The sequence below is a fragment of the Pan troglodytes genome, chromosome 9, assembly GCF_028858775.2.
Source record: "Pan troglodytes isolate AG18354 chromosome 9, NHGRI_mPanTro3-v2.0_pri, whole genome shotgun sequence".
Classification (NCBI taxonomy): domain Eukaryota; kingdom Metazoa; phylum Chordata; class Mammalia; order Primates; family Hominidae; genus Pan; species Pan troglodytes.
In genome coordinates this window covers 134145572-134169495 of record NC_072407.2, presented here as the reverse complement: position 1 = coordinate 134169495, position 23924 = coordinate 134145572, and the positions used below count along the sequence as shown (strand labels likewise).

At 44.2% G+C, this 23924-nt stretch overlaps 1 protein-coding gene across 9 annotated transcripts in view; it reads right to left on the bottom strand.

Annotated features, from left to right (window-relative positions):
• The window catches only part of NTM (neurotrimin), a 970591-nt gene that overhangs the window by 102305 nt on the left and 844362 nt on the right, over positions 1 to 23924 (bottom strand). For all 9 annotated transcript variants that reach the window (XM_024347489.3, XM_016922301.4, XM_024347488.3 and 6 more), the window contains one exon: positions 21542 to 21667. In XM_024347489.3, the coding sequence (XP_024203257.1) occupies positions 21542 to 21667 (126 nt within the window). The remainder of the gene's footprint in view (positions 1 to 21541; positions 21668 to 23924) is intronic.

The following is a 23924-nucleotide window of genomic DNA, read 5'->3' as shown; positions in this document are numbered from 1 at the left end:
TGAGCCATAGCTGTCGACTGGAGCACAACATCTACAAGCCAGGGAGGACCCCTGGAGGGTGGCAGGGGCCACTCTTGGAAGACAGAGAAGTGGGCATCATTTGGAATGGATGTGAGAACTATCCTCATTGCAACTTCACAGAGTGCTGAGGAAAGGCAACAAAAAGGGAGTATGGAGAAAAATAAGAATTTTAATAACAGTGTTCAGAACCTTCAGGAGTCCATGTTCATGCAGTGCAGGGATTGGCAGACTTCTCTAAAGGACCAGATGATAAATATCTCAGGCTTTGCCAACCTATACCTACAATCTAGTTGTAACTACTCAACTCTGACATCGTAAGACAAAAGCAGGCATAAACAAATGGGCATGGCTGTGTTCTGATAAAACTTTATTTAGAGACAATGACATTTTAATTTCAAATAATTTTCACAAGTCATAAAATATGATTCTTCTTTAATTTTTTCAACCACTTAAAAATATGAAATTCATTGTGAGCTCACAAGCTATTCGTAAACCTACCTGCCTTAATCTGCTGATCCCTAGTGACATGAAATGAGACAATAAGAGTCAACACTGGCTTTGAGATATTTTTCATCCTGGCTGTAGTGCAGTGGTGCGGTCTTGGCTCACCACAACCTCTGCCTCCCAGGTTCAAGTGATTCTCCTCCCTCAGCCTCCCAAGTAGCTAGAATTACAGGTGTGTACCACCACACCTGGCTAATTTTATTTTGCATTTTTAGTAGAGACAGGGTTTCACCATGTTGGCCAGGCTGGTCTTGAACTCCTGACCTCAAGTGATCTGCCTGCCTTGGCCTCCCAAAGTGCTGGGATTACAGGCGTGAGCCCCCGTGCCTGTCTGGCCCCATGCTAAAACTGGTATCAATCCCGTTGTTCCTTTTGCCCAGTGATTTACCTTTTGATTCCTGCACTGCCCAGCTGTGTCCTAATGTTCAACTCTCTTCATTTCCTTAGACTCCATTCCACCATAGCATTTGTGAAATGGTTAGGTGAACTTTCAGATTAATTGTGCTGTGTAAATAAATGCAGGACTTAGCAAACGATAATGAGAACAAATGATAATTGCTGTTGTTATAACAACGGTCATAAACACCGCTTATGTTTTTTGCTTTTTGAGTTTGTGTTGCAAAAATGTAAAAACGCCTTTATCTTAGAAGATTGCTCTGTGGTGGGTTTACACCTCTCCTGTCTGCCTTTTTTATTTTCTTGGCACTGCCCAAAAGAATATGCATAATTAATACAAAACTTTTAATAAAGGATAATGTGCATAATGTGTTCATGTTTACAAAGCACCTCCAATGTACTGTTGCTAATCTTTGTATTCTGATCCTATTTTACAGATGAGGTAACAAAGGTTCAGAGAGGTTAATTGGTTTGTTAAGAGTCACCCACTTAGTAACTGGCAGAGCAAAGAGGCAAACCAAGTGTTCTGACCAAAGTGCTCTTCACTTCCCCGTGTTCCCTGCCCTCTACTCTAGTTATGTGTGAGCTGGGACATCAGGTTAAAAGCTTTCCTCACCCAAGTGTAGACCATAGACAAGCCAGCTGCAGCAGCGACAGGTGGGCGACTCGTCCTGTCCCAGCAGTGTGCCCGGGTCCCAGTTCCTTTCATGAATGCCGGATGATCAGTTGTCAGCTTCCCCACACTCTTTGCTTTCTCTCCTCCTTCTCTTTTCCCCTAATGTTTGCCAACGTGGTATATATCATCAGATGGTGAAATAATTTACACTCGCCCCTCTGAGCGCTTGGCAAGCACCTCCTTTCCTTTCCTCGCACAGTGGGAAGTTTATAGTCAATATGAATTGTAATTGCTCTGAAGGGCTGACTTCTCAGCACTCTCCAGCTGCAGAGCTCTCCCAGGCGAGACGCGGGTAGAGTGACAACAACGCAACGTGAAGTTTTTAATTCCCTTTTGTGTCTCCCTTGGATCTGGAAAGAGACACTGCTGTGAACCTCCTGGCTCTCTTGCTCTGCCTTCCACCCATTTGGCAGCTACATCGCCTAGGGAGGACGGCAGAGGGGTCTCCTCCCGCTGCACCGCCCTATCCATTAGCTAGGCAGAGGGGAGAACTTTCATTTGAAAAGTGCATGAAAACAGCTACAGAGCTGATGTTTACATATCAAATGAGGCCAGCAGCATCTTGATATTATCAAGGCCTGTGGACAGCACTGACTATTCCCAAGTTACTTTCTTATGGAAGTAGGAATGAAGGAGGCTCATCACTGGGCAGACTGGTATCCAGCTCATAGCTCATAGCTCATAGCTAAATTCACTTTGTGTAATGTGGCTAGGAAGTTGCTTACCCAGCAATGACAAAAAACATATCACAGTTCAAGACTGGACCATCACATTTTGAATAAAGTGCCCTTTTAGAATAGAAATAAGAATGCATCCATTTGTTTTGGTTTATTAAAACCTAGATCATAGTATTACTTTCAGTTAAATTTCAATCACTTTTTGCTCCCTTAATAAACCTTCTGTTTCTATGCAAATTGGAGGCTGCTAATTGTACATTTATCCTTGTACCTGTAAAAGAAAGGATGTTAAGAAAGCAACAAGCAGTCATTCGCTATCGCTATTAAATGGACGTTAATTATGAGGCTTTGAAATCCACTGGAAACTTAGAAGACATTATGGATTTCACTTGAGGGGACACGGAGACTTGGAAACACTGCCAAAAGAAAATGGTAGCCCTTGTACCGACAGGTCATCTGAGAATAGTATAGGCCAAACTCTGCATTAGAGAAAATGGAGTATTGTGAAAAGGTCTTGAAGATGGACATTTGCATCTTAGCTTGCCACATCCGGCGCTTTACTCTGTGCTATAAACAGTATGCTCATCTTTAAGATTAAGAAGACACATTGCTGAGGACAGGAATAACTACCAATTCTAATGCTCACTCTGTGTACCACCTGTGATGTCACCACTCTGATACTGATTGAGCATTATTATTACAATTATTATGAGAGACAAGGTGTCACTCTATCACACAGGCTGGAGTGCAGTAGTGTGTTCATAGCTCACTGCAGCCTCGACCTACTGGCCTCAAGTGATCCTTCTGTCTCAGCTGCGACTGCAGGTGTTCATCACCACACCCAGCTGATTAAAACAATTTTTTTGTAGAGATGGGGGCCTCACGATGTTGCCTAGGCTGGTCTCGAACTCCTGGGCTCGTGAGCCTCCTCCCTCAGTCTCCTATTGTGCTGGGATTACAGGTGTGCGCCACCACACCAATCCTGAGCATTTGTTTTATATCAGGCCCGGGCATGCATTTACATGAGTTACCTCATATAATCCTTATAACAAGCTAGGGATATACATCCTGTCACGGTCTTAACTTGACAGAGGAGATGGCGAAGGCTCAGAGAGGGTGGGCAAAGTGCGCAAGGAGCGGCTGCTTGGAGAGTGGTGAGCAGAAAGGGAGTGTTGAGGTTCATCGTTATGCCCCTGATTAAGCTCCAGGCCCAGGTCCTGGAACCCAGTTCAAATGCAGAAAAGACAGCTGCCGATGCCGCCAGACACATCCAGGAGGCTGGGTGCAGGTCCCAGCTCCACCTCTGACTTGACCTCCAGCAAGTTAACTAACATTTCTGCACCTCACTTTCCCTATTTTTTGAATATAGATAATAATATACCATTATTACCTACTTCACAGTGCTGCTCTAAAGATAAACATGCTGATATAGGTAAAGTGCTGGCAGATAATTTAAAAAGTGAGAAGCCTTTGCTGCTACAGTTTATAATCGTCTTTATTAGCTTTGCTGTTCCCCACTCAGCATGTCCCCCTCCAATCAATCCCTTTGTACTCAAATGAGAAGATACATCGACTCTCAGGGCTCAGCTTCCTCTCTCTTAAAAGCTGTACTTTCTCACAGGCCAGCTACTAAGTAACTTATTTTTGTTTAATTGTCATTTATATTAGAGACAGAGCCAATTAACCTTCTGTTGGAATTCTCATGTACAGGTTAAATGACTTGCTCAAGGCAGCCCAGATTCTATGACGGCAGTTGCCATGGAAGGAAGGTTGCTGCTCTCTTGCCTATATGGCAATAGATAAAGTAGCTACTGTACAGTGGAATTTTTAGGCATAGAATAATGAGGGCAAAAGAGGGTGAATGGCTCCTTGAGTGAACATGCCAAGACTTGCCATGTGGTCCTTCTATCCATAGAGGTGACTGCTGCTACCCATTTATCTTAGATGGTTGAATAACTTTCCTCCCCAGAGCCAGGCTCTGGGCCATATAACATGACATGATATGCAGTAGAACAAGACAAAACACTAGCTTCTGAATCTACAGATTGTCATGAATTCAGACCTCGTCCAACACAGTTTAGAAGTCAACTTCCCTTGGGGAATTATGAACTCTCAAAACTTTGATCTTCTTTTCTGTAAAATACTGTTAATAGTCACACTAACTGCAGATAGTTGTTGGAATCAAATGAACATATGAAAATATTTTAAAACTTAAAAGTAGTAAAAAATATAAACTATATGGATTCTAGCCAAAAAGAAGGTGATATAATTTAGTAACGCCTTCAGTAACTAGACTGATTCATCTTGAATTTTCTTGTTAGTATTGAAACAGAATAGGTAATGAGTTCAGAGTGAAACCTCTGGAACCAGGTTGCCTGGTTAAGTCTTGGCCATATTGCACGTTAGGGTGCACCTGTGAGCAAGCGGTCTAAGTGCGTGCTCTGCGTCTCAGTTCCCTCATTTGCAAAAGAACAGCAAGAACACCTACATCATAAGGCTGTCAAGAAAATTGAGGAGTTCTCAAATGGAAAACACTTAGAAGAGTGCCTGGAACATAGCCAAGCTACCGTAAAAATATCAGACACTATGCAGAGGATGAGGAGGAGGTGGGAAGGAGGTGATCACGGTGATGAGGATGATGATCCCTCTTTCAGTTACTCGTTTCTCAAGTAGTTAGAATCTCACCATTTTAGGCAGCTGCTATTTCCCTAATCATAACCACCTTCATTTTCAGGCACAGATGACTCATGCCTAGCCTAAGAATCCAGGCTTACCAGAAGGTCCTAGGGTTCCTTCCTGCTCTCCGCATGACAACAGTGCAGTGGGGCTCCCATCAAGAGGTCCTGATAACCATGACAACATGAGCAGTGCTACTCTACTGAGGATGTCATTGCCATGACAACACCTGAGTGACCCAAACCAAGAGGTCTAGGAAACTGGTGATGCAGAGAGAAGACATGTTAGCACATGGAGGAATGTGTCCGCTCAGAAGCAGCACAGGGGCTGGTCAGTGTGGGCAGCTGGAAGCAAAACTAAAGACAGCAGAATGATGTGGAGGAAAACACTGTGGTCACTCACTAATTTGCTCCAATTTCTCAAGAGCCATGAGTTCTGGGGAGAAGGTTGGTGCAGAGAGGGATGGAAGCTGTTCTCTCCTATTCCCCATCTTATGCAATGTTCTATCAATCAACTGGCTTTCCCTCTCCAAGAAAGGAGTGCCTCTAGGGCAATGGTGGCAATGAGAATAGGTTTGTTAGGACTCTGAAGAGGAGCATTTTGGATGAATACCCAGGAAGTCACCTGGAAGCCAGGATTAGATGGGCAAGGTATGGCGGCAGGTATGTTTTCCAGGTTGGTGAGCTCTCCCTCATCACTAACATTATTGAAACCTAAACACTGAGGCTGCCTGCTTCCTCTGCCCCCTTGATATAGAATTCACAGCGCTGAGGCAGCAGGGGTGTTCACAGAATTCCCAGGGCATGGACCTACGTAGAGCAGAGGTATTTTCCCCAGAGCCCTACTCCCCTGAGGATACGACTTGGGCAGTGTTTGTCCACATTTCTGTGGCGTTGGGTTGCCCCTGCACTTCCACTCCCTTCAGAGCTTCTCCTGGACAAGGAGGGGACTTCTCGTGTGTGGGCCAGAGGGGTGGCTTCAAAAGGCTAACTTGATTCCTGCTGTGGCACCTTTTTTGAAAAAAGATACATTCATACATCCCTGCTTCAGGTGAGCACCTGGTCATGCAGGGTTAAATATTGAGGACTTTGAGAACTTCTGCCCTGGTCCTTGGGGAGGGACTGGGGATGAGCAGAAATCGTTCTGTGTCCCCTGCCCCTTCTTATAAGCTGGTTCCCACTCCAAGCAATTTTTCCCGTAAGTGCCACAACTATCAATCCCCAGTGGAATCCTCATTAGGACTGGCAGCAGATAGTCTCACTTCCAGACAAAGCACCTAGTGTCAGCCACAGTCAATTGCTTTAGCAACATAGTGACTTTTGTTCCAAATTCCCAGAGCACCCAAAAGCCACACATAAAAATTTCGAGGTCATTTGGCTGAAGATCAAAATGTATAGATTGCTCAAAAAGCAGAGGCCAATCTTGGCTAACTCTTTCCCCTATTTTATCTGAGGAGGAGGAACAATGGAGAACACTGAGACAAGTAATTACACTGCAATAATAGCCAGTAAAGGACCAAGGGATATTAGGCTGCAGATTGGACTTTAGAGGAAAAAATCCTGAACTCACACTCTCTTCCAACCACTGACCCTCCATATTCTGCTTCCCTTTGTAGTGAAACTTCTCAGCAAAATTAATTACTATCTCAACTTCTTTAACCCATTCTCCCTCTTTCTAATTAATCTTTTATCTACCGTCTTCATCAGAACCCTTCTTTCCAATGTCTCATGTGTATAAGTGCATTTTGCCAAACCTTAATCCTCATCTCCCTGGACTTCTAAGCAACACTTGTGCTGTAATCACATCTGCTCTTTATGAAACATTCTCCTTGAACTGGTTTTGAGATTTCCTTCTCATCTCCCAATTGTCTTTCCTGGATCATCCTTTTCCTGACACTGGACTATTGGAGAGCCACTGTTCCTGGCCTACAAAGCTGTTGTCTGCCTTCACGCTGCATGTGGGATAGCCAGCCTCTGGCTCTAAACACCACCTGTATGGTTAGGATTCCCATATGCATTTTTCTAGCTCCCTGGCATAGTCAACTATCTACTCAACATTTTCATTTGTATATCTAAAGGACCAAAGTCTTTCCTACCACAAGCATGCTTTTCTTGGAGTTTTTGATGGCCAAGAATAGTATATTACCAGCATGGTATACACCAGCAGCCCAGGCCACAAATCTTATAGTCAGTCTTAATACTGAGCTCTTTCTCACAAACTTCATCTAATCAATCAATGAACTTCCTAGCTTAGTTTCAGAATATATTCCAGATTAACATACTCGTACATTGTAAATCTTACCACTGCAGTCCATGACGTCATCAATTCTTGATGGACGAAATCAACAGTATTCTAACTGGCATACCTTTACGCCTTTACTGGCTATCTTTACGCCCCCTCCCCTCCATCTTTCTCTTCATGGTTAAAGTAAATCTTTAAGGACTATTATCCAGAATCTACAAAGAACTTAAACAAATTTACAAGAAAAAAACAACCCCATCAAAAAGTGGGCGAAGGATATGAACAGACACTTCTCAAAAGAAGACATTTGTACAGCCAACAAACATATGAAAAAAACCTCGTCATCACTGGTCATTACAGAAATGCAAATCAAAACCACAATGAGATACCACCTCACACCAGTCAGAATGGCAATCATTAAAAAGTCAGGAAACAACAGATGCTAGAGAGGATGTGGAGAAATAGGAACACTTACACTGTTGGTGGGAGTGTAAATTAGTTCAACCATTGTGCAAGACAGTGTGGCAATTCCTAAAGGATCTAGAACCAGAAATAGCATTTGACCCAGCAATCCCATTACTGGGTATATGCTCAAAGGATTATAAATCATTCTACTATAAAGACACATGCACTTGTATGTTTATTACGGAACTGTTCACAATAGCAAAGACTTGGAACCAACCCAAATGTCCATCAATGATAGACTGGATAAAGAAAATGTGGTACATATATACCATGGAATACTATGCAGCCATAAAAAGGATGAGTTCATGTCCTTTGTAGGGACATGGATGAAGCTGGAAACCATCATTCTCAGCAAACAAACACAAGAACAGAAAACCAAATGCCACATGTACTCACTCATAAGTGGGAGCTGAACAATGAGAACACATGGACATAGGGAGGGGAACATCACACACCAGGGCCTGTCAGGGGGTTGGGGGGCTAGAGGAGGGATACCATTATAAGAAATACCTAATGTACATGATGGGTTGATGGGTTCAGCAAACCACCATGGCACATGTATACCTATGTAACAAACCTGCACTTTCTGCACACGTATCCCAGAACTTAAAGTACAATAAAAAATAAATTTAAATAAAAAAGGTAAAAAAGGAAACATTTATTAAATTATTTTGCTCTCCTGCTTAAAATGTGCTGGTGTATTTTTATTAGAACAAGTCCCACAGTTTTGCGCATGGTTTTCAGGTTCATGCATGAACTGACTATAGGGGCTCTCATCACAGCATCCTACATCACTTCCCTGAGCACCAGAATTCTTGCTGTTCTTCATACGCACCAAATGCATTCCCCACTCATGGCCTCGGATTTGCAGTTACCTCTGCCTGGAACACCCTCTCTTCATACAACCCCTTGCTGTCTCATCTCGCTTGGGTCTCTAGGCTCTGTGCTGAGCTGGCATTCTTGCAGCACTAAAGTCACTCTCTAACGAAAGCAGCTCCTCCTGGCTTTCTTCACCCATGTCTTTTTTTTTTTTTTTTAATTTTTCTCCATGGCACTACCTCTCCCTGGCATTGGGTTGCATATTTATTTATTGAATATTGCCTACACTCCCATACTGCAGCCCGATGAGGCAAAGGCTGAATTCACCATGCAATCTGCAGCACCTAAGTATACACTGTTGTGCTTTAGCTACTCAATAAATATCTATTGAATAAAAGATGATTCATTCTACCTATTTATCATATATCTGCTGTATTCTATCATTTCTGTTCAATCTTATAAATCCCTCTTCTCTTAAAAAATGAGTCTGGAGTTGTTATGATCATTTTTGTAGAAAAGAGAGCTAACCCACATGGATCAGCAGGCAGAAATAAATCAGACATCAGCTAGTCCATAATACCCTACCTATTGCCACACAGGAGAAAAGCTGGACAGAGAACCCCTAGTTCTCCCGAATAGGCAATAAGGGAGGCCAAACCAGAAACCTGGTAGTCTTTCCCAGCCTGTCCTCCACCCTCACTCCCATCCCACATTGGACCAAGCATCAGGTTCTGGCAGTTTGGCCCCCAACATATCTCTAAGCCCTACCCTCTCTTCTTCACTCCCACTATCTCATGACCTCTGCCCTTGACCTTTTACTGCCTTCCTGAAGATTGGTCTTCTTACTCTGGACCACAGGAAGACTTGGCCTATGGAGAGCTACCCACTTACTGCCACTGCTGTACCTTCAGGGGCAGGAAGAAAAGGGGTTTCTGCCCTGCCACAGACACAGGTTGCAGCTGAAATCTGTGAGGTGAGGTTTCACCACCTTCCACTGGGAACATGTGGGATTAACACCAACACACCTCATCTCTTATTGCCAGGGTGCATACAGGCATGTACATCCGCTCCTGCTCCCCTAACATCATCAGGCTCTCCAGCCCATTCATTCCCCTAGAGAAAAGAATTTCCCCCTTCTGGCCAATCTTTCACTCTCCCCCACCTTCCACACCCAACCACTGGGCTCTCTGGAACACCCACAACATAGGCAAGATGCTCCCCGAGACCATCAGCCTTCAGGCAGAGTGCTCCCTGAACTGCCTTCATTTATTGAAACCCAGCTGTTTCCTGAGGGGAGTGCCTCCTCCGTAGCTTTCTCAAGAAAATTCTGAGTTGTCTGTTTTGGCATGCAGAGGTTGGGGCTATGATCCTCCTCGTAGTGGAGGATCCTCCTCAATTGGAGACCTTTTCTCTTTCACACTTTTATTGAATAGCCCTGCTCCTGCTGGTCTGAAGCTTCTGCCACCAGGCAATGTTGCTCCGCCCTCTCTTCTTTTCTGCCAATGACTGATATCCTGAGTCCCTCAAGATTCATCGAGGGCTTTGACACTTGGCTCACAGCCCAACTTGTCACTAGCCTCAGCCATTATCTGGGGTGACTGCAACGCTCCTTGTGATGAGTCCTCAGACACCTGTGCTGTCACCTACCTGGCCTCATCTTCTCATGGGCCTTCCCCTCTGTCTTAGCCACAAGCTACCCCCGCCATTGGCCTGAACTTGTCATTCTTTGAAATCACTAATTAAGGGACCGCCATTTCTGACTCGAAACTCATGTCTTTCCAGCATGCTTGCTCAAGTACTCAAATTATAAACTCATGTTTATTTTATTCACTTACTTTTTAAACAAATATGTATTGAATGTGTATGATTTGAGAGGCAAATTGGTGCTAAACATTGGTGCACATAGCAGTGAGCAAGGATAGGCATGCTTCCTGCCCTCATGAAGCTTAGAGTCTAGTGCAGACAGGGAAGGTTTTAAATAGGTTCTGTCACCATGTGGCTATGTTGATGTTCCGTGAGCGTGCCGGCTGGGTCCTGATATCATGCCTTTGTAGTCACTGTGAACCCTGCCAGGAGTACTCCTGTCGAGCTATGCAAATGTCAGTCCCCCTTTTATGAGGTATCTCCTTAATGAATCCATTCTACCACTCTATTTAAGTCTACAATCCCTCAAACACATACCTGATCATCTCTTTGCCTCTTACCCTAAAGCAATTACCATATAACATATTACAAGTCTTCCTCAGCCATGTGCTGATTTTCTCTCCCTCCCATTAGCATACAAGTTCTGAGAGGCCAGGGCTTTGGTCTGCTTTGTTCACTCATAGGTCTCTAGTACCTCAGAGAGTTGCCCCGCACACAGTAGGTGCTCAATAAACAATTACTGAACAAATAAGTTAATCAAAATTGCTTTACCAAAAGGTTTTCCTGGGGACAAAATCCATACCACTTTCTCTGCTTAAATCCTTTTCTGGACTAGTGTGTGTCAAAATAAATGCATCAATGAGGGAGTAAGCCATTTGTCTTTTTCTATCTTGCAGATAACTGGCCAGATATCTTCAACCACAGTCAACTCAGCGAAGCACTCCATAAAGGGCGAGGCAGTGATGCAAGGAATTAGGGGAGGAACAGCCTCCCGGGCTGCAAATCAGTTAAACAGGGGGAGTCCTGAATCTATTATGGAAGAACTGTAAAGTCCAAAGTCATTTTGTTTAACTCTGGATTAGAAGGAGGAAAAGAGGTTTGTTTTTCAGGGTGGGGTGTGTGGGGGTGAGGGCAGTAAGCAAAGAAGAACCCACCACCGTTGGGTAGAATAAGGGGCAAGATGAGCCTCCCAGGGAAGGGGCCACATCTTCAGGACTCCGGGTTCTAGTGCAGAAGGCAGGCTGCGGCTGTGCCATGGTATTTGGAGAGCCAGGTGGCAGACTGGGGCCTTGAGGAACTGAGATGATTCTCTGCTCAATCCCTTTCAACTGTCCTGGTTCTGGAGAGAAAAGCATTTTACACAGCTAGGAAGATGAAGAATGCCAACTCCCACAAAGACAGGTGGGGAAACTGAACAGACTCAGATAAGAAAGGACACACATACCCTGGAGTCTGGCAATTTCTTTTCATGTCTAAAGCTATTAAGGTATAAAACAATCTTCTAATAATAATCAATGCACAAGACACAGCATTATTTGAGTGAGTGATAGCATTTAACATGAGGAAAACATAAGTCAGGTCAGAGGGAGGCTGTGTCCATCCTGTGCGCCACGGCCATCCAGGTGGAAGAGAGGAAAGAGAAAGGTTGACTCAGTTGGAAGAGCTCAGCTGCCGGTGAGGAAGAAGTCCAACCTCCACACAAGGGCTCTGTCCTTTGCCACTGAGGTGCTCATCTCCAGACCTACTGGAAGAAGCCTGAGGTTGCTGGGGAGGGTGGAATGCAGAGACCTGGCACACAGCAGAGCCTGGAGTCCAGCGCGACGACACAGGTGCGGGTAAATTTGTAAGAATGCTGTGAGAATGTGCATAACCAAAGGACCGGGTGCCCCAAGCTGGTAGGTGGGATGAAACCAGAGAATAGACATGTCCCAGAGAGCGAGATGAAGCAGTGGGCTAGACATCAAGCAGGAAATCAATATGCATTAACAATATGGATTTTGGAGTCAAAAAGACTTGGATTTGAATTTCACCTTTGCCGTTTAGTATTTGTGGGCAAATTCCTTCTCCTGCCCCCTGATTTTCATGCCTTCATCTCTAAAATAAAAATAATGCCTACTTATTAGGACCTCCATGAGAATTAAGTAACATAATGCTGATGAAGAAGATTGCTGGGCACAGAGCACATTTACACAGCAGCAGTTCTCAAACTTGAGCTTGCATCACAATCACCTGGAGGAAATGTCAAAATCAGGCTGCTGGACCCCACTCTTACAGCTGTCGTTCAGTAAGGCTGGGGCATGAACTAGGTGATGCTGGTTGATGCAATGGTCCAGAGACTGCCCTTTGAGAACTACACTACCCAGCACAGCAATGAAGCCCCTGCACTCTGGGGACAGACCGACTACCTGGCTTGGAACCCACGTCTGCAATGTGGCACTGTGCCACATTAGCCCATTAGCCTGGGCCCATTAGCCTGATCTCCCTAAGCCTCATTCAAATGGAAAAACATATTAAGTTTTCTCATTGATAAGGTGGGCTAATAAGAAGACCTGTCTCGCCTAGTTGTGAAGAGTAGATATTACTATGCATAAATGTTTTTAGAAGAGAGCCCCCGACATTCTTGCACATCCACCAACTGTTAGCTATTGTTATGACTGAATGATACTGCCTCTGGTGTTATTTAGACTCCAGGAGAAAGGCAGTCGTCATGGGTCAAAACAAGACTCAGGATCCGAAAGTAGGCACAAAGTCAGAACAATACACCTGAGGACCTAGTGATATGGACGTTTTCATCCGAAAGTTTCTCCCAGCTTGGTTGGCAGTGCTCAGAGGGTCCTACACAAGAAACTCCCCAAGCCTTTAGCTGGTCTACAGTGGTGTGACTCGAGGAGGTAACCTGGTTGTGATGGGCGGTGAGATGTCCCACTAAGGACCTTCTCATACTCCCAGGCGGTGCTGACTCTTATGGGTGCTGGTTGAGAGATGGGGTCGCCTGCCCTGTAGGGGCTACCATTTTAATGAGACTTTGCATCTTACTGAGCTATAGCTGGTTGGCTTCTGTGGGGAGGATGATACAATCTTCTTGCTATTATGTTTCCTTTATTTGTTCCATCAAAACAGTTCTGCATGGTAACGGTCACCAAGTACAGGCATAAATAGCTTAAGACTCTGGAGAGTGTGGGGGAGGATGCTGTTAGCAATGTCTGAATTCAGCAGACATCTGATTCTACAATATTTTTCAAGGGTTTTAAAATAATTGGGTAAAACCACAAACAGTGTCTGTGGTATGCACTCCTGCCCTTGGTTTCTAGAATGAGGCTTGATTTCATATGTTCTCAATTCAGCACATTGAACTCATTAATTTCCCCACTAGTCTTTTTATTATTTCTCTCTTCTTTGAAGTAGGAAGTTACACAGCTATAATAATGCTTTAAACCAGATCATAAATATTAAATTTACAAAAACCTTTATTGACACTGGCAAATTTTACCCTAACTGCATCTATCTAGCAGTAATTTTACAGTTAAAGAGAATGACAGAGTTAAAGAGTGATCTATAAATGTCTTCCTCTGTTTTTTTCTCTCCCACCTTGGTCTGCCTGTCTGTGTTTAAGCCACTTGTGTAAGGAGTTCCTGGACACTTTTCCCCAATTTGAGGTTGTACCACTGGTTTATCTTTGTCATAATTAATCCCTTTTTGTCTGTATAGATTGAACCTAATGCTGTATGTTTCACAGCTACTCTGAACAGGAAGCTGGCCACTTTCCATTATGATGCAATTATTTTTTGTTCTCCCACCATCAGTGACTACTGTAATATCTTTTGCAATGGCAATTACTTGGCCCTCCTGGGATAGCTTCTTGGGGTACTGGGAATTTTAATCAAGCACCTATGTTAATTAGAAAATGGTGGAGATGATAGTGGTGCTGATTAAGCACCTTTGAATATCTATCCATTTTGGCAATGGACTGAGTTGAGCTTTTATAAAGATTCAATCTTTTCAGAAAAAAAATAACTTGAGTTTCCTTCCCTTCCGTTCTTTTCTCATGGGTGGGAGTGAAGAGGAGGGGGCTGGCTGAAGGTCTGCAAGCTAACACTATTGGACACATACTATGTGTTGTTATGGGGCCAGGAGCTTTCCATTGGTGCACATGTTTAATCCTTGTCATATCCATGTGGGAAGGTATTATTATCTCTATTTCACAGAGTCTAAAGCTCAGACTTGAGTACACATGAGGAAGACAGCGGGGGGGAGGGCCTTTTCTTATGAATTCCTTTGATTGGTTTGGGAAATATGAGATGATCCACAGTCCAAACTGATGCAAAGAGATACATTATATTATATTACATTTAATAATATAATATTATACATATTAAATTAAGAGAGACTTAATTTTAGAAAGGGACTGAAAACTACATCTACAGTATCAGATACTTCCTCATTCAACGATCATTTACAAGACCCCAAAACATCTGTTGCTTTATCAGACACTAAAGACAAGACAGCTTTAGGGTGGTCCCTGGCTGCCATGATCCCTGGCATGACAGAAGTAGTCAGAGGCCCTTGAGTACCTGTAAGAGGTGCCATAATTGGAAATGCACGCAAAGTGCTGTGGGATCTCAAAGAAATGGGTGAATCACTCTGCCTGAAGAAAGTCGCAGAGGCTTTCAAACTGGTAGCATTTGAGTATGGTCTTGAAACAAGGGTAGAACTCAAACCAAAAGAAGTAGGGGGGATGGAAGGAGAACAAATGGCGTGTGCAAAGGCAAAGACATCTAGTGTGTGGAGAATGTCAAGTTGTTAGTGTGACTGTGGTGTGTGGAGAAAATGGGGTCTAGAACCAAATCATGAAAATGCTAGGGTTCATGCCAAGAAGCAAGAATGAAATTAATAAAGAAGCACATCTTCAGAGAGGTTTATCACTACTCCAGCATGACCCAGCCAGTGAGTAGTGCAAGGGAATACAAATCCCCTTGGTCCTGCCTTCAAAGCCTATCTCTTTCAGACACATTGCTGCCTTTGCTCATGGAAATGCAGTCATTGTTAGTAGCAGAAGCCTCAGAGAAGAGCCAGGCATTGCTTAATGCTCAGACCTGAAGGCCCAGTTCTGGTCCTGAAGCAGAAGAATGAACAAGATGGATAATTCATACTTGGCCTCAGGAAGCAGATACAGAGTGGCCACACTGACTAGTCCCCCTACCTCCCTCTGGGAAGGAATAACAGAGGGAAAATTCCTTCTATTAATTGTCTCTCCCGGATTCTGATACTCTAGCAGAAGATAGGCAGGCAGCTGGCAGTGCAGGAGATACCCTAGGTAGAGAGCCTGCCCTGACAAATAGCAAAAAGACTAAGATCTCAAGTCTTGCCTTACGCCCTAGGTCCCTCTTTCCTAGAGACTTGGGCGACTTCAAGATTTCATAGCACAGCCAAGACTAAAGAGTTAATTTAATCACTGAGGCCCCTTCTTGGATTATTGCAAAGAATTTACAGCCCATATTGACTACTGACAGGGCAACCCAACCAAAAGGAGATTCCAAGAGTTGTCTAGAATTGGCATAGATGGATTTAGAAAAACTTTTGCTTTCTCTCTTTCTCCCTTTTTCTTCTCAGTCCTTTGGTGTTGGGTGGTTGCCCTCTGTGGGTAAGGTGATATCTTTAGTTCTGTTTTGTCCTCTTCTCCCCTCCCCAGCTCCTCTTTGCTGAGGAAGTCTTTCTCCTCTGCCATTCTAATGATCTCAGTGCCACACGGGGCCCCGGATGCTGGTGCTGACAGGCTGCTCATTAGTGCCAGGGTGCTGCAGTCAGCCGATGGCACGCCAGAGCTCTGCTCCTGACACTTTTTCACAGAGCTGTCACTGGAGTCATGGAACCTGCCAGCTCTGGTTGAACTCAAGCTGTGATACCTCTAGTGCCAATTAGTGCTTTAGTGTCCTGCTTGGCTAGGGAGAAGGCCTTATCAGTGCTTACAAATAGGAAAATAGGTGGATGTATGGTGGCGTGAGGATATTGGGGAAGGGGAGGGGGAGCACGGGGCTCAGGGCATTGGCCAGGAGAAGAACTCTTATCCGGGTGTCACTTTGCCTCCATCAATTTGGTGCCTTTTAAAACTCCAGAAAAAAGAAACAGGGCAGCCAAATGTCCACTGGACCTCTTCAAGTAGAAAAGGAGAACTGAGGTGGGAAGGAAGAGATCTGGAAGCTGAGGAAGGTTACTCAGCCCTGTCGGTATGGAGAGTAGGCCATGCAGATGTACCCACTTCACGTTAGGTAAAGAGAAAGACTTGCAGAACAAGGGCTTGGCTTGGAATCCAACAGACAGAAGGCTCTGCTCTAATTCTGCTCCCAGGGTCTTTATATGACCCTAGGGAAGATCTCTTTTGATCTCTAACCCACCTCAATTCATATATCAGGAGGCAGAGAGAAAGAAGGAAAAAGAGAGAAAGAGAGAACCTGAGAAACACACACACACACCCCACACATACACATACACACACACACACACACAGAGACAGAGAGAGAGAGAGAGAGAGAGAGAGAGAGAGAGAGAGAGAGGGGCACAAGAGTGGAACTGAATTTAAAGTACTTTTCTTTTTTCTACCGATTGATTTCTTTCTTTTCCTTTTTCTTTAACCTATAAGGAATGGCAAATTTTCATATACAGTTGAAATAATCCCCCAGGTGATATCGGGATTGCCTTAGGAAATCGTGGTTGGGAGCCACCCGGGGTTTAGACACAGGAGTACTTGGTACAGCAAGGCACCAAAAGGGCCAGATGCCCACTAGAATGGCCAGATGAAGAGCAGTTGCAATGAGGCAGCCATGACAGCAGAAGGGAGCTCATAGATGACCCACCGTCCAAGTCACCTGTGAGCCTCCTCTCTTCTTGCAAAAGGAAACTTGAAAAGGAGTTTCTTCTTCAAGGACAAGTTGAGTCCTGCCACAGCAAGGTCCCCTCAAGGGGACTTCAGGAAAGGCTTGGAGATCTTGTGAAGACCAGAGAAAATATCCTGGAGACTCGCCAGCCGGAAACACTCCAGGTCTCCATGCCAACATCAAAGTGAAGGACAACTTCTCAAGGATCAAGATAGTCTTTGAACTGGGAGAACAGGCAGGCCTCTTTGGGGCATTGGCAAATATCAGTGCTTGTTCACTGAACTGACCAATATTTATTAAACATTTCCTAGGTGCTAGGCATTGTGCTAGTAGGAGAGAATCAAAGAGAAGTGAGATGCAAACTCTGATCTCAAAGAACTCATGGGACAGGGACATTGAAAATAAACTGGAAAGGAGGACATTTCTGTGAACACCTTGCAGGGCTTTGCTGAATATCCCTACCAATATCTCAGTACAACGTGTTATCTAGGTAGCCTAGATGAGGTTTTTATTGTCAGTGTCTTGTTTGATGACAGAAAGGTGAAGGTAAGTGCACCCAAGATGGGAGCTCCATTAGGACACTCAGTGATCCCTGGCTGCAAATGGATAGTGACACCCACAGATAAGTGATGAGACTCACTCCCTCACCTGAGTTTCATTTTGGGCTCTCAGGAATGTGGCAATGTAGGAATCCTAGCCTTGTCTTTAAAGCTCTTACAATCCAACTGAAACTGGTAATATAACAATAAGGCTTTCAGAATGCTTTTCTATGAAGAGTGAGGTCCAACACAGCATCTTTTGGAGTATATTGAAAGAGATCATGCTTCTATTTACATAGTGAAGACTCAGGAGAACCAGATAGCATGAACGTTGTTCTATTGGAGACAGAAAGCTGAGACTTTAAGGGATGTGCTAAAAAACACATTCTTGAAGGTCTAGATGTAGACAAAGGGCAAAGCACAGAGTCATGACACCAGGCACAGTGGGCAGTTGGCTGCCCTGTTCCTTTTTTCTACCTACAGAAGGTTGGGGTTCCACCAACGGTGCCTGTGCACCTAGTACCCTATGCTAGCACTTAGAAGGACTCCGGCTTGGGGTCAATAAGCCTTCATGCGGATGGAGATGGCTCCTGCTAGTGAGAGGAGTGAGATGGGGGCTCTTCCTCCTGAAAAGACCAAGGTCTCTGCAGATGCAAACAACATCTGCCCATCTCAAACCAGTTGTGCAGAGTCAGGGCAGGAATCTTTAAAAAGCTAGCTCACTTTCTCTTTGAATTCTGATAAATTCCTGAAGGGAACTACAAAGGCATAATGCCCATAATAATATATGGAAATTATTCAAACAATCAATGGAAGTGCCAAGAGGTGGCCTTGGAGGTCCTACCTCCCTCTCTGTACTGGACATGCACAACTGACTTTTTCTCTATCTGATATAAAGTGCTACACAGGGCCCTCCATCTCTGTTTCCACCTGATGGTCACTCCTAAGCTGCCCCTATATCAAAGTGTATGAGCCACGTCTAAAATAGTCCTTAACATTTCTGTACTCCTTTCCACACAAGGTAGTCAAGACTAGAAATGCACAATTTAAAGAGGTTTATATAAGTTTATCGCAAGCAGCACCACATAAGTGATAATGAAGGAAACAAGGACTTTTAAGAAATGTACAGAACAAACAGATCAGTCCGGAGAGAAAAAATGCAATGAAGTCATCAGGGTTGCCGAAAGAGCTTAGCCCTGATCAGCTGTTCATCCAGGGATTTGGCGGGTTCGCATGTAAGAAAGATCTTGATGGAACTGTGATCTACCCTCGAAGAATGACACAAAAGATGACAACAGCGCTCTTTCTTTGGAGCCTCCGCTAAGGTGCAGATCTTCTTCTCCAAGGAACACCAAGCCCGTCCTGGTTTATTTAAAATAAGCCTCCTTTAGGAAATACTACTGGGGAAAGATGAAGGCCTGACTGCTGAGGGTCTCCAGCTTCAGTTCATATTGGGCAGCAGCCCAGTGACATCTCTGATCTCCAAATAATCAGTCACTGGGAAATGGCACTCCAGTGAGTTCTGAGGTGATTAGTTATTGCTTGGCATGTCTCATGATTTTGAATCCGGGATAACTAAACTGGACCTGAGATCTGGAAATCACTGTTCATGTAAATTAATCCACAGGTACATTCTGATTGTCCTGCTCCTCTTTCCTTGCTCCATCTTCTGTTTCCATAGCAGCTAAAACCTCAGTAAAATGGGACACCTGGCCCAGGCTCAGGCAAAAGTTCCCTTGGGAAATGAATCTGTTCGATGGTCACAAAAGGGGAAACAAAAGACTCTTAACACACAGCCCTGTGAACATCAGCCAGGCAAACCCAAGAGGCTCAAATGTCAGAGGGGAAGACAACAAACAATTGCAAGGAGGGAAGAGAGAATGTGGAAAATAATGAAATTAAAGCAGAAACATTTCAGACGCTGCAAGAGAAAGCCAAAGCATAGAACAACAACAAAAATAACTTATAGAGAAGTTATAGGCATAAAATGGCAGGACAAAAAGGAGATGCATGCAGGAGAAGCGGGGGAAGAAACACCCAGAAAAGGACAAAGAACTGTCCAGATGAGGGAATGAGAAGAGACATCAAACAGAAGACAGAGCCTCTTGACATCAGGCACAGGAAGCTTACCCTGATGATAAATGTTCTGCAGACTCCAAAGGCACACACTGGGCTGGCAACCGCCAGCACTGGGGACTCACATCAGGCTGTGATGAATGGTGCACACCGCGGACTTAGCATGCACCTGTCTGAATGGCCCCTCCTTCAGAAGGGCCCAGGGCCATTTTCCATCACTAATGATCTCATGCACAGCTGAAGCTTCCTCCCTGATTTTGGGCCAGTCCACATGTGAGGTCATTTCAAATGGAGACTGGCAGACACATGAATAGCTTTCAAAGACCCCTTGTTCAGTTACAGTGTCAAGAATGGTGGCCCAGGACAGCTCCCAGGAATTCAGGCCACACACAACTGAAAATGTCACACCTTCTCTGAGAACATCCATCAGGGCCAACTGTCACTGTCTAGAATTTGGTACTTGGGGCCCTTTCATAGTCTTACTCTGATTTATTAAAACGTTGAAGTATAGTGGACACTGTCATGCACAGTCACCTTCAGGAGCAGAGGACTTATGCCTCACAGAAGGACCGGCTGCTGGTGGATAGCCCTCGGTGGTCAGCCCCCTGTGTCTCAGGTGAAGAGAGATGCCTGGCCCACAGTCACACCTGTTTGGGGATCAGCCTACATTTGGACTGCTGTGCTGATGTAGAGGACCAGCTCCATCACCTCAATAAGGGAACCTTCTGAAGGGCAATCCTAGCTTCAGAGCTCCCCGTAGGCTCAGCCGAGATGTCCTACTGCACAAGCCAGCTTCTAACCTGCCCAATTCTGTTTCCCACTTTTCCCTTCCATGGGAGTTGAGACCAAAAGCACCCCCTAATATGCGTCTTTCATGCCAATCACACACCTTCATCCATCTGTGCACACCTGCACATATATACATACATAATCACATACACACGTTTCACATTAATCAGCAATAAGCAACACAATTAAGGACCACTATTCATGTCTCTGCACAAATATCTTCTTTTCAGAGCCCTTCTCTGAAGAAAGCTCTTGTCATTCTGTCAACACATCCTGTTCTATTTTCTCACCCTTAATACCACCTGTTATATTGCATACTCTTTTTTTTTTTTTGTCATCTGTCTCATGAGAATGTGAGTTCATGAGTGTGAAAACTTCACCGCTTTGGCTTATTGCTGTAACCCCCAGTGCCTAGAAGAGAGGTTGGACTATTACAAGCACTCAATAAATATTTAAGAATGAAATATTTTTATCTTTCTTGTTCCCAAATAAAAGCTAGCTTAATAATAAATGACATCTTGTCTCAAATTCTAAAGGTTTTAATGTACAATCCATGAAAGCACAAAACAACACTTTGGTCTACATAACATCTGAGCATTCAGATAAAGTAAATTTTTGCAATTTAGTCACATATTAAGTTATATTTGTTCTCTAGGATCAATCGGAGTAAAACAACAACAAAACCACAAAAACAGCTCGTGACCAGATTTTTGGCAAGGCTGCAGAGGCACAGACTTGGAGAATCTCCTTTTAGGAATATGGCCATTTAAAGCTCTCACCCATCATTATGTGTTTTCTCTATTTTAAAACAACCAGCTGAACAATTGCCACTAAAGCTTCATTCCATCATCAAACAACATGTAAAGTTCACCCAGAACACCTTACCACCATTTCACCCAGAGACAACAGGGATTAATTTCCAAGGGACTGGAGAGATACTGAGGTATGAATTCGGAAATCTTAGAGGGTATGCCTGTTTTGCAGAGAGCACATCAACGTTCTCTGCAGAGCCATGAGTAGATTACCATCAAGTCACCAAAAACATAGACTCCTCTGGCGTAGGTATCAGCACCCATAACCTCCTACCAAAGGCCCCAAATTCCCCCATTTATCCTCATGATGCAATGCAACAAACTGTTCTCTTACCTTTGGGGGAGATGTGTCTCCAAGTAACCGTAGGCTCTGGTCTACCAGTTGCTATGCAGGTGAGGCTGATATTGTTCCCTTCGTTAATGGAGATATCTGAAGAAATCTCTACAATTTTGGGAGATACTGTGGAAACAAGACAGAATGAAATTAAAAATCCTCCTGAAACATTTCTTAGTTGTCTTAACATGGTAGTTGGCAGAACACTCCAGAGAGTAAAATATATGGACTACAGTAAGTTAACGATAAGAAATTAGAGGAATTACCTTAAACATAAAAAAGTCTTACCTTTAATTTAGCTTTGATTTCCTCCTATTTAAACACAAAGTCAGGGAGTCCGAATGGGAATAAATTCTACTGCAACACTGGAATAGCTGTTCTCCTAGCCTCCACCCTCTTCCTGTATCCACTCACCCCCACCCACCTCCAACACATATCCACGAGCCATCCTCCACACTGCATTCAGCGATGTCTTGAAAGAATGCAATTCTGATCATATCACATCTCTGTCTAAACAGCTCCAATGGCTCCCCATGGCCACCTGGTCATAGCCTGACTCCTTCTAGGCATGAGGCCATGCAGAATCAAGCATCAGCCCACCTTTCCATGGCCATCCCCAGTGATCCCACCTCTGCTGACTCCCTTGTTCTCCATCATGCCCTGTCTGGGCATAAAGTATTTGGGTTCATATTGTTCCTTTTATCCTTCCTGGGCAACTCCCAGCCATTCTCGTTTTCATTTTTATTTTGAGACAGGGTTTCACTTTGTCACCCAGGCTGGAGTGCAGTGGTGCAAATATGGCTCACTGAAGCCTTGACCTCCCATGCTCAAACAATCCCACCTCAGTCCAAGTAGCTGGGACTGCAGGCATGTGCCGCCATTCCTTGTTAATTTTTATGTTTATTCTTGTAGAGACAAGGTTTTGCCATGTGCCCAGACTGGTCTCAAACTCCTGAGCTCAAGCAATTCACCAGCCTCAGCCTATCAAAGTGCATGCGCAGCCATCCTTAAGGCCCAAAGCAAATGCCACTTTCTTTGTTGAAACTTTCCCTACCCTCTATACTTCTCTGCCCTTTTGGACATCTCAAATTGACTGCTGCTTCTTCACCCATGTGCCCAGAGCACATTCTACACACCTGGTGGGGAATCAAATTAAACCTCAGTTAGCCATAACATCTCTCTCTCTCTCTCCCCCACCTTCTTTCTCCACTAAATGACTCCCCCTAGGGAGAGAAGGGGTTCATTCTAATAGGTAAAGTCGGAGACAGGATGTCTACTTCCTTTGGTCTTCTATTTTGGAACCTTCTGAAGCTTATATTATGTTGTGCTCCTCCATGTGCTTATTTTCAGAAGCAGCACCCACAAGGACTGGATAGGGCCTGTGGAACATCCAGCCATTGCATGTGTGTGCGTTTCTTTCCGGGGTCCAGTCGTAGAACCTCATTGTTGCTGCATATCTGAGCCTAATTCTCCGGTCTCAGCTTTACCACTAGTAAACATGTGATATTTGGTTCCATGTGTCTACTTATCTGTCTTATGTGTTTTAACATTCAAGTGGATGGAGTAAAGATGTCATTTATTGAGCTCCCACACTCCAATTCTAGACAGTTATTTCACTATGCTATGGTTATGTGCTTAGCATCACCCACTAGGCCATGAGCTTTCTGATGACCTGAACAATGTGTTACTTATATCTGTATCCACGCTAAGAGCTCAACAAATATTTACAGAATTGAGTGATAATGGTTATTCAAGGGAACCACCTTCCCAACCTGTGTGCAACGTGTCCATAACAACCTCAGAGTTGGGTCATTGGCAGATATTCTTTCAATCCTACTGATGCTGGTTTTGACTTCTTAGTTCTTGGCAAGTTAAGTGTCCCCTCCATCCAGCACTCTTCTGTTTCTTCATGTTATATTCTTTCCTTGAATAACTATTCCTCAGAGCCACCATGCTGTGCAATTCTAAAGCACACCATCCACCTGGCTTACAATGTGATGGGGCCTGCCGGAGAGCCCAGGGAAGCTGCACGATGACTTTATTGCTTGTTGCGAGGTCAGAGTGGGGCCCTCACACTAAAATCAGATGGGTTTGCAAATTTTAATGCTGGTCTTGCCTCTACTTGAACCATTACTCACTCATTCCTAGTTGTGTTGGATCTTTTCCTTCATGAAAAGGGGGTTTATAAAGATATCTTAGCCTTCTTCCCCTTCTCTCCTTCTCCAGTGTTACCTTCCATGTATGTCCTGCATCCACCCAATTGAAATGCTCATCATTAATAAGCGTGTGCTGTACTTATCTGTGCTGCACTGAGCTATCTCCTTATCCCCATGCCCTTGTTGCTGACTTCAGTGCTTACACTCTTCTCTGTGCCTATCCACAT